The sequence below is a fragment of the Varroa destructor genome, unplaced genomic scaffold, assembly GCF_002443255.2.
Source record: "Varroa destructor unplaced genomic scaffold, Vdes_3.0 BEIS01000001.1, whole genome shotgun sequence".
Classification (NCBI taxonomy): Eukaryota; Metazoa; Arthropoda; class Arachnida; order Mesostigmata; family Varroidae; genus Varroa; species Varroa destructor.
In genome coordinates, this window is record NW_019211454.1 from 25,000,819 (window position 1) to 25,012,941 (window position 12,123).

Sequence of the window (12,123 nt, forward strand, 5' to 3'; positions counted from 1 at the left end):
CAGAATTATTAAAATTATTATAAAAATAACTAGCAACAAATATGTAATTTCATAAAGGTCATAGAGATGACGGGCATTCAACTTTATGCATATAATGCCGATCTATTTTTGGTCCCTCTGGTTCTATATTAAACGTAAGAGTCAAGCAATATGATATCAAATCTTCGAGTCCGAAGAAAGACTGAATGCGCGCTGGAAAAGTACATGTGACTAGATGCGGCATTTTCAAATGCCGCATCTAGTCACATGTTTTCGGTAGGATCGTTTCACGAACGCCTTAGTCCAGTATCTTAGGTAGTTTGACTTAAGATTTCCAAATATAACACATATCATGGATTATATTGGTTTGTTGAAAAAGCCGGCGTTGACGTCACTTGAAAGGTGAGATATTAGATGTGTTAACGCTGCTGAAATGCCTTTATTTGGACGTGAGTCAGAATGCCTTGAGAATGAGTGAAATTTCTGTAAAAATTTGTTCTTTTACAATTTTATTACGGTGACGGCTGCCCAAACCCCATAAATAAAATGGGCTGTTTATGGTCAAAATGTCTTATTGGCTGCTCATTTCGTTCTGGAAACGTCGATGTGAAAGATATTTCTCGCAGTGGTCGAGCAATTACGAAAAAAGTTGATGAAATTATTGTGAAATTGAGCAACACCGAGTCGTGAGTAGCCATGATATCGCCAAAAACCTAAACATCCACCATCAAACAGCTTTAGAGTATTTGAAAGAAGCTGACTACAATAGCAAACTCAATGTTTGGGCGCCACGCAAATTGACGCCAAAAAAACACTCAATCGTATTTCCAGCAGCGGAACTCTATAAAAACGTAACGGAATCGAGCTATTTCTGAAGCGGTTCATCACATGTATCATCACACAAGTGGATCATATACGACAATCATAAACAAATCAAAAAAAAAAAAGAACAATTTGTGGCGAAGCCCTAATGATTAAGGGCAACGGAAATAATGTGATGTGTCTGGTAGGATTAGAAAGGTATGCCGTATCATGAGTTGTTGTCCCTTGATAAAGCAATTGATTCGGACCCTTACTGTCAACAACTAACCAGATGAAAACAGGCCACCGAAAAAAATCGACCAGATCGAGTGAATTAAAAAAGGCTTCTTCATCTTCGATCGTGATAATGCCCGATTACACACTTTTTTGGCTACCCGGCATTAATTGAGAGATATTAAATGAGACATTGCGTCCGCCGCATATCCCAGGTTTCGCACCGTCAGACTGTTATTTGCTCTACTTCCAGCAAAACTTAAACCTTTTAATAGTGTTATCTTGATTTCAATGAAAAAATCGGTTAATTATTGGGCACAATTTTCCCCTAAGAAACCACGAACATTTTACAGTGATGAGATTATGGTGCTACCAAAAAAAATGGTGGGAAATCTTCGATCAAATATAGCGCGTATTTAGTTTAGTAAGACAAAATACACGAAATATCACTTTTAATTTGGGGTCAAAAACGGCCAATACTTTTTCGATTACCCGTCAGTCTACGTCAAAAGTCGGTAATATCCCAGAAATAGTATTTTATTGCGACCGTTCCGGAATCGTGTTAATCCGAAACTTTAATATTTGAAGGGTGACTTCTATTACTAAAAGAATAGAAATATTACGTAAATTAATTGTAACTTAAGGGTAGAAGTTGCACCTTAGGAACCGGCGCGTCTGGTTTATTTGTTAATATGATCACAAATGAATCAATCAAAATCAATTGATTCGACTTTCATCTTGAATCATTGAATTAATTAGTGCTACGATTTCATTACCAATCTTCAGCGATATACTACTACTCTGACTAATAGTTGGCAATATAGATCGAATCGTTATCATATTTTGCATGATTCGTCATGATTCGAAATTATGAAGCATGCGTTTGATGAACAAATAAGTCGCCGGCTCATATGAACAGCAATAGCAGAGATGAGAGAAGCTAAACTTCGACCAATAACACTTTTGTAGAGGGCAATCGTTCATTCTATTTCAGCGTATTCCTATGCTCATTTGCTAACGACTCATCCAAATTGACAAGCGTAGACATCTGCGACGATACGACTGCGGTTCATAAATTGCCCGGCCGCAAGAACGGACGCTGTGTTGCCGTGCGATCACAATACTTAGTATGGCCATATTTTGTTTTAATCTGTAAAGTAACTGAAGTATGTTATGAAGTTGTTGTTGATTTGATTACTAAGAAGATAGGCGTTCATGTGTGCAGTCACTTCCAACTATATTCGTGTTTTTAAAAATAGTGAAAATATTTGATAACGAGTTCATCGAAACGGAGATATAACGAATTGCGCTGACTTAGTTATGACGATGCGGAGTGTAAGCAAGGGCATCTCGCCATGATTATTGGAAGTGACTGGAATACCGAAAGATGTTTACAAACGATATTAGCTTTTCCCTTAATTGCGACATATCGAATCGATGTAACTTTATGCCAGTTAGACGTATTCTCCTTAAAGCGTAAGAAAATTAATCTAAAAGTTAATTTTTGGTGAACTTCGTCCAAACAATATTTTGCAAAGTTCAGATCATAACTGTTTTAGCCAACATAATTTCTCTACTAATCTGTGCAGTATTTCAAAGTAGCTGATTACGTATTATTTAATCTGCATGATGGTGTACGGCGGGTCATTATTGCCAGTGACAATGCCGTCACGATATCGATTCCGAGGAGGCTGGGGAAAGCATTTCAAGCGCGGGATGTTTTGAAACGAACAGCACGTAGTGCAGTCCGTTGTGCATAAAAGGGGCCTGTCGACGGTGCTCCTATATTTCTATCAGGGGCAGTGTTGACATATATGGAAGGTTACGCAGTGAATGACTTAAGCCCTGAAAGACAGAACTAACCACGCACGTTGCTTACAGTACGTTACACTTTTTGCATTTCATTTAGTAGTTACCTTATTCAATGCCGTTTTTAACTAACACTAGTGGTACAAAGTGACCTGTGTTAACATGACCTGTAAGGTTATAAGCAGAATCAATTAATATATGTATTTTTTGGCTGATACAGGGGTAAACACGTTAATGTAGCAGCAGGCGCTTTTAGGGTCAGGTTTACCGTAAACGTAATTTCTAGGTTTTCAAGACGAGTTGTATCCTGCATATTATAGAATAATATTTTTCGATTTTCTTATTTATATACGTCTATATTAAATAATTAGATAATTCATCCAACCTAAAAAATTTAGTTTAAGTCGGGTGATCATGATAAGAGCGAAGGTTATAAATGAATGGAAGTTTCAATCTAATGTGCAAATCAACCAAAAATGGAATCAAAATGATATTTTTATAAAAAATAATTACATTCGTACTCGAAATGGCTATCTATAAGGGGAGGTTACGGGACTTCTATAAAAGCCTTATCAAGCATATTTATGTATTTGGCCTAAATACTTCGGTCACAATGTTTTTATTATTATATTACTACAAGTAGGAAAAGTAAATCGTTGGCAATATTTCTTTGACCGTAGGTCATTACCTTTACTCATCTGCAAGTGTTATGACAGCTCTATAATGAAGCATTTTAATTTCACTTCAGTTGGTTATGTCATAAGCCTTTAGCTTAACGTCATAAGTTCTAACTTATGACGTTAAACTTAGGTGAAGAATAATTACACGATAAAAACGTTGTGTTCAAAAATACGATGGTACCATGCTATTCAAGTGTGGACATGTTAAATAGTATGAAATACTAACTATAGTACTGCTATAGTAACCCTTAATTTACATCTCTTTAGCTATCTGTAGTTTTCTTCTACTTTCGCCATTGCAAAAGATGAATAAGGTCGATTACTTCATATAAATCGTAATTAGCCAACAGAAAAACCCTAGTCTTAGCTATTTGTTTGATTTTCTGTTCTGCCTCAACAGGTTCTAGTCTCTGATCTTCCCTGGCATGAAACATTTTACCGACTTTTGAATCACATCTCGGATCTAACGGCTCATAGGGAAGATTTCCTTATAGAAGATTTTCTGGATAACTTATACTCGTGCAACGTCCCACAACCAGGCTTCCAACTCGTAAGTATTATCTTCTAGTTTTTATGCGACACACATGCGCAATGAGTCAAATTCCTAGCACGGAAATTCTATCTCGCAAAATAAGCTCTTCCTGTTTTGAATATCGCGATGTGTTCTTCATTGGAGTACTGCTCGTCCTATCTCTTACGGCTGATACGATCATTTGTGCGGCTGACGGTCGGGACTGCCTCATAAAAAAGGCATCTACTCTGTTTGTGCTGTGTATGCACGTGTACGGCATGTTTTTAGATACCCTCAATAGTCTAACGTCGATGTAACATTAACAATCCTGTGAAGTTGGCATGTGTGTGCCATTTGTTGCTAAGGGCAAATGGTACAACCATGGCCCCAGTAATAGCTGGTTCTCCTTCATTGTTGATCTGCGCCTTTCACATATTGTCGCCAAGAATACTTGAGAATGTGACTAGAAGACTAAGATTGGGCAACCCAATGCTTCTTCTATGATTGCTGCCCTACTATCACTCTTTGTCTGCACAGAGTGTCTAAATAAACTCGTACGTATAGAGGGCGATGTGTAGAGTTTCGCTCTTGTAATTATTCGTGTAGTACTAATGGTGTTACTGGTTATTCTGGAACTTCCGAACATATTCTTTAAAGTTAGAAAGTCTTTCTTCTTCAGTCGATTTGAAAGTACCCGGTGTCGTTGCACGTATGCTTAACTAACGTTGCATGAAACAAAAGTATAATCTACGCAATCACACTCTAACATATTTTCTAGCCTTTCAGTTACGTGTATTGTTCTGGAACCTAATGAGTAAAGGATAGGAAGGAAGCATTACAATATGGCGTAGCATATTACTACACGATACAATTGAATTGTACATAATATTATTGTACAACAGATCTCGATATCATTATCAAGCGACAATATTATATCAGCTTAGCCTTTATCATCGACAGCTGCTGTATAATTAATTGTACGGTCAGACGTTAGACAAAATCATAAAATTTATGAGATTTTTACATTTACTTTGTAAGTTATGTCATTATTTCCGCCCACATGAATAGAATGGATCCGTATCCTTTTTTCGCTCGCTTTTAGTTAAGTAAGTTGTTATAATAAAAAAGTAGCCTAGTATTTCTATCAAAGCAGTTTTCTTTGGTTACTTAATAAGCGTGTTTACTACTAAACTGTCATCAGTTATTCTTTGCTATGTCAACAGGTTAGCGATACTATGATGTAACTATATATTGTTCTCTTTAAGAGAAAAATATTTTTGTGATAAATATTATACGCGTAGTATAATAATAGTTCATATATCCACAATGTTTGCGTGCACTGGGGCGGTCTCGAAGACCCAATGATGTGAATGGAATTTTCACATTGGTCTAGGATAGACCGCTAGCTCCTGTCCCCACATTTGGGTCGTTCTTCTTGATGACTCACCCGCACCTATCGTACGCAGGTGTGTTTATGTTTACCCTCTCTTGTCCAGTCTCATTTTGCAGTAAAATTGAGCGACTGCTGTTTATTACGAAGTTATTAGGTAAAGAAATGCTTTGGCATATGTGTTCTTTGTTTGCGTATAGTGCCACAAGTGTTTGCTCCTTTCGCAGTCGTTGTCCCCACAGTCAATACGAAATTTCCGCTCTTCGATTGCTGTTTATACTCATCTGTTTGGTTTGCGGTAAGCGTGAACCTAGTAACATGGATAGCCATCCATGTTACTGCGTGTTAGTGATGAGAAGGGGGACACTGGGGCTAGAGGAGCGCGAGATGAAGCAAGTTAATATAAACGGCTATAGTATCGACTAGCTATGGTTAGCGTTTGCGTATACACTTTGTACCTTTAACCTGGACTACAGGTGAGACCGATCATGCTGATGGCAACCGGTGGCAGCCGGTGACACGCTAATATATTGGAAGGATTCATTTGGCTAGCGACATGTATAGATACGGACGCTGAAGATAGAGCAAGCCCGAAAGAAGAAGCCAACTTTGCCAAAGTATATGAGCAGCATCTCACTCGAAAAAGGTGTAAAGTTTATTGCATCACTTTCTACAATGATTGTACGATTCGAGAAATGAGAGCAAATTATAGCGAAGAAAGACTAGCCGGCACTTTAGGCAGACCTAAATAATTAAAAACACATGTGTGCTGCACGTAACCTGACTGCATGTGTTAGGGGCGTGTTCTTGGAGTATTTAATGATTCGATTTAGACCTAAACGGGTAGTAATTTGTTTAAGCAATGGCTGACAAAATTCGGTGTCCATTGTTTCCCAACTCAAAATTAAAACGTCACCATGCTACGGCGGGGCTGTGAAAGGTGACTATTAGTAGTCTTCTATAGATGTCCACCTGCGTACAATATTTTTCTTGCTTTGTATAGTCGCTTTCAGCATTTCATATGCTACTAGATACATCTTTTTCTGCCTACTGTATTCGCGAGCTTAGTTCATTTTCCCTTTACTTTTGTCTTCAATCGTACCTTCTAAGTAAAATAGAAAAAAGCAAAATACGTGAGAAAGTGTCGTGTCGTCTGTCCCATTCATTTAAGATTTCACTGGGAGTCGCCATAAGTCGCAGGTAGTTGATTGAACATACTTGTTTAGTCTATACAAATCTTGACAATTGTGATATTCTGGGACGGATTTGTCGGTATTACGCGGAAAACGGTAAGCGGATATTGTTGTACAGGCATTATTAATAAGCTGCCACTTAAGATGGTTCTTTTCTTTTAACGGAAACCACCTTGCTATAGCAAATTGGACCAAAGCGAGGAAAAACATCGTGTCTGTTTAAATCGTCTGAAAGATTGATTATACCTGGGTATAACAGGGGTTAAAGGTCTGAATTTAGGTGTTTCACCTCCTTCGGCGAACGAGTTGGGCGACACTAGTGGCTACAAAAATTGCAGCCCCATGAGACAGTTTCGATTACAGAGAGCAGTCGTTGAAGTTCAAAGTCGAACACATTTTTGAGTAGAGCTTTACTAAAAGCTAGTGTAGTAAATCCTCCTACAAGCTGTACAGGGATCGCAATGGGAGCCACAGGACGGCTGGGGAGGACCTTTAGTAAGACAAATTCAATTTCCTCTGAGCACTATAAACGTGTGTTGAGCTATCCTCCTTAATTCGTTCCGGTTCCATAAAATCATCGATTTTGAGTCGTCCAGTTTCTTTTATTTGAGATATTCGCATTGTTCGTACTGCAATCGAATAACGGCGATCGTATTAGTTTTTACGTCGAGCTTGCATAGATTTTCAAAATCGAGATCTTTGTCGAATTCGCGATCACCAACAATTTCTGTTTTTTACACTATCATAGCTGAGTCCTGCGATTGACACCAAAACAACTCAGAAGGGCCTATGATAAATACAAACTCCTTTCCGAGTGTGAAAGCTTCAAGCGATCGAAAAATACTCATTTATTAATTAACAACTCCTAGCTGGCGCAGCGTGACGCGTCGAGAATTTCTTGTCGCAGTACGCCATTAAAATAGAATAATAATTCACCTAGTTTTTTCGCAAGCGTTTTCTACTTCGTTAGTAGTTTCGGGAGCCAGGCTATCCTTTTACGGCAAAAGTATTCTTCATCTACAACATTGTGGCGCAGCTCTACGTCAAACATCCCTTAGCCTATAATGCCAACAAGTCCAGTTATAATCAGCTGCCACGTCGTGAAGCTTTTGGCCAACAATACGTTTTAGACCATTTACTTACTAGCGGTAGGTGTCTGGACAACTGGTCATATCTAGTGTTAGTTCTTTCGACAAGGGGAACATCTTATGCCCTCGTCAGAGCACTACGTATGATGGTATCTCTTTACGGGTCATGCGTATCTTCTTCGTAACACTGAAATTCGAAAGCCGTTACCGGAGTCGATGCCAACAATAACCATGCAAGCAAACTAAGCTGCAATATATATATATATAGAGCTTACTAGTTATAGATTAAGTGCTTGTATATCTTTTACGAACACCCAGCTACAATGGTAGCCGGGTCGCTAATATCACAGAGTGAAAGGAACGGAGTCATCAACGTGTAGTTTTCAGCTATTCCGAATAGTTAAAGTTTTCTTTTTCTTTTGGAAGTTGTTACTTAGTTTTATACAGGGGTTCCAAAGAAATCGAAAAACCAGCTGCGATCAATCGACTGGCGCTACTATGGGGATTTTCATCGTTGTCCTTCAACTAAAGATCGGTTATGATACAGACATATTTTTGTATTTAGTGTAATTCAAGTGAACGAATCAATTATCTGTCTGCATTTTAGTTAAGAACAGAAATTACGTATGACTGTTATTTTTCTTCTAGATTATAATGTGGGCGAAATAATTAATCTAATTTTGTAATACATGATTGTCGAACAAATATCGGGCGTTTTTCTAGATAGATGGCTTTGAAACCACCTGTATTAGGCAGTATAAGTTGTGTCGTATCGGCACTGGTGTGGCGTTCCAGGGGTGATCTTCTTAGCAGTAAGTAATATGCTACGACTCTTAGAATGCCCAAGGTAAATTCCCTGAAAGATAAGTACAATGTCTGCGGAAATTCGCCGTATTTTACAATTCCCTTACGATGAAGGTATAACTGCTGCCTAGGCCCATAAATAAATTATGTTGTTTATTATCAAGATGGGTCATCGCAAGAAACGGCCCAAAAATAATCGTTTTTTCACTCTGCAAATTTCGATGTGAGAAACGTTTTTTTATAGTGATTCACCAATTACGAAGAAAGTTGATCAAATTATTATGAAAACTGAGTAAAATTGACGAAACTAAACATCTACTATCGAACTGTTTTAAAAAATTTGAAGGTAGCTGGTTGCGAAGACAAGCCAGATGTCTGAGCGCGACACGAACGAATTTATTCGGTTGTATTTGCCTCTATGAAACTCGAAATAGAGCCATTTTTAAATTAAGAGCGGTTAATAACAGGTGGACCGCATGTGACAATAATGTGCAGAGAAGATGTACTATATAATTTATATCTAGACCCAGACCTATTCCATAGAAAATAGTGCGATGTATTTGGCGGGATCGGAAATGAATCGTGCATTATGAGTTACTGCCATCTGGAAAAACAATTCATTCAAACCAAAAAAAGGTCATCAAGGTGTTAGTGAACAGGTAAAATGCCGTCATCTACTGTGGCAATGCCAGATCGTATACAGCTTTAGTTATTCGGATAAAATTAAGCGAATTTGGACGGAGTATCTCAACGCGTCCGCCGTATAGCCCGGACCTTGCACGGTTAAAGTATTATCCATTTCGTTTTCCAAAAAATTTCCTAAATGGTGCAAATCCAGTTTCAGTGGACGGGCGCAAAAGTCATTTGTCACAATTTTTCGCTCAGAAATTACAGAAGTTCTACAGTGATTGCATTACGTTGATATCAGAAAAATGGCAAAAATTTATCGATCGAAATGGCGCATATCTAGCTTAGTAACACATAACAGAAAAAAAATAGTAGCTTTAATTTTAATTTAATGTTCTTCTGACAGTCCAATGTATATCTGTCCAGAATGAAGGCGGTTTGGTCCAAAGTTATGGAATTGATTAATTTTCGTGTTTCTCTTTTGAAAACGAGTGATAAGATAAGGAAGAAGTAGGCCCCTGGCTAGGTGCAACATTAAAACTGAGTCAGGGTTAAAAATAAAAAGTTACTCATACGAACGTGTATGCGGAGTTTTTCAAACCAGGAAAAATATCGTAAGAGAAAGGGCCATGAATTAAAAGCTCAGAATACTCAGAAAAACAGAAAAAAATATTTTTACTTGTTCCAGGTAGTGGTCTATCGGGTCAACAATGACAAATTCAGACCATATAAAATTACTATATAAACAAGTACCGCAATTGAAAGTGATTCTTTTCTAAACGTCCAAGGTTAGGAAGCTAGAGCTAAAAATCTCTTAAGTAAAATACGTTGATAAAACCGTTGACCATGCATCATGACAAATAAATAATATACGTGCAGAACAATTTTAATGTCTTATGATTTCGACTACTGCAATTATGCGACTATACTTAGGCGCTTACTATCCATATTATTACTTTGTATAATACTGAATGATACGCGCTGTTGGCTGAGGAGCCCTCAGCAGGAGATTCTTAATTAAATTAGTACACTATTACAAATGATATTTCCCATTGAAACACCCGATCAAAGCCGACTGGGCTATTAGTCGAACTTTCTGATCGAACTGGGAGCAAAGGTGTTTTTTAGCGGGTCACATCTTCGGAATTGGTGATTGATATGATCATGCTTGACCGTGTGGCATTGCCTCTCTGTACAGAACACAACCAATCAATAACAATAAGAATAACACCAATAATAAGACGTTAACGATCACGAGCTAAGTAGGCAATAACTGAGCCTTTGCATGCTCTTCGTTGCCTTTGATGCCGCTACCGGTGCTCGTACTCAACGTTGAACAGTGATGACCTGCCGTTACCGTTATAATGCCGACCAAAGCTCCTGATAATAACCACTTTTGTCGTACTCTATACGAGAGGGGCTGCCGGCGAAGACAGATGGCGGGGTCCGTATATCCTCGGACTCCAAGACACTCGGAAATAATCAAGGACGTTGGTTACTCATGTATTGATTGAAAATCATGTTTCACTGCCTGTTGCTGAAAGCTGACATGGTCTGCACAACCGTTGATCATTTGTTACTTTTATTATTAGTTGCTATTTTTCCACATGGTGGTAGTTTGTTTGCAGCGGGCGAAACTGTCAAATTGAGGGGAACGCAACCAAGAAGGCGGATGACAAGGGAATGCCGCAGTCTTGCCAAGGCTTCGATCATCCTAATCCCTACTAAAGCTAGCACTGTTACGTATTGTTTCCATTGGTAAGTTGAGTCAGGTGGGTTCGACAAAATACGCTGAACGACGGAGGATTGGCGCTGGCACCAAAAGCGATTGTGGGACACCAAAAGGAATCAAACGATCTCGATCGAAGAGGAGCGCGACGAAACTATGAAACTAATAAGCCAGAAAACGTCTGTACCAGACACGTTCGTCCTCCCGCAGTAGGCCCGCTGCTTCGCTGTCACGAGCGATTACTTGCCACTCTAACTAACTGCTCGTCGTCATTGGCATTGACACTTTACCGTACTCGAAAAAAATCGTTCTTCACACATGGCACGCATCTTCACCCGCCCAAGCTGAAACAGCTACAGAGAAAGGCAACACAAACACATTATAACGATATACACAACATACAATAACCATAATGATAACTAGTATTCTTACAGCTGCAGGATCCGGCTGAAAGGAGGTACGCTATAAATGACTGAAGGACGTAAGTCGATGCGAAGGTAAGATTCTGGCTATTAATGTTATTTGTCTGATTCTTTGTTAGGTGGTCAATTATAATCGAAGCCGATCAGCGTGGTCGCACATCTGCTGCAATCATACTATACCTCCATCGATACCTGAAGATCGTAACCTAACAGAATATTATAACGCTTGCGATCACCACATCATGGTTCAATTGTTCACAGCGATGCTTCATGAAAGACGAATCGTTATCGTATCACGGTAAGATTAATCTTACGGCAAAATACGACCGATTACCTTTGCATCAAATAGCCGTTAATGTTGGATTTGTAAATGGTGCTGATTGTAATTATGCACTATGAGCGCGTACAGTAGATAACCTGCGGTGTTAATCTTTAATGAACTTCAGCCGATTGAATCGGTTATCGTCGTGCGTCCAAGCGGCGAATCTGCTTATCTACCCTATGCAATGGCAACATCTCTTCATTCCCGTACTGCCTCTCGCTGTGGTAGACACCCTCAACGCACCAATGCCCTACCTCATTGGTAAGTTCCTCTAATGTCAAAAATATATTGTTTTTCGGTGGTGGACACTGGCGGACGAATGCAGAAGATCTACAATCGTTACTCATTAATAGACTAGCTACGAATACGTTTAATAAATTCTTAGTTATCTTATGGCAGTCTACTGTATATGTCAAATCGTCGCAATTTCAATATATCTCCGGTACATCCAGTAATATCAATACACCCCAGTAGTTTTCACCAGTTCCGCTTGATTCGATAACTGATTCGTAATCAAAGTTAGGTCCGTCCAGT

General features: G+C 38.8%; 1 protein-coding gene across 18 annotated transcripts in view; it reads left to right on the plus strand.

The window, feature by feature from the left end:
• The window catches only part of LOC111253286 (DENN domain-containing protein 1B), a 45,567-nt gene that overhangs the window by 26,174 nt on the left and 7,270 nt on the right, over positions 1–12,123 (plus strand). For 16 of the 18 annotated variants that reach the window (XM_086976839.1, XM_086976837.1, XM_086976835.1 and 13 more), the window contains 3 exons: positions 3,904–4,053; positions 11,387–11,565; positions 11,714–11,850. In XM_086976839.1, coding sequence (XP_086832965.1) covers positions 3,904–4,053; positions 11,387–11,565; positions 11,714–11,850 — 466 coding nt within the window. Of the gene's footprint in view, positions 1–249; positions 382–2,008; positions 2,142–3,903; positions 4,054–11,386; positions 11,566–11,713; positions 11,851–12,123 lie in introns of those variants that run through there. The other 2 variants (XM_022812498.2, XM_086976836.1) reach the window with 2 other exon arrangements.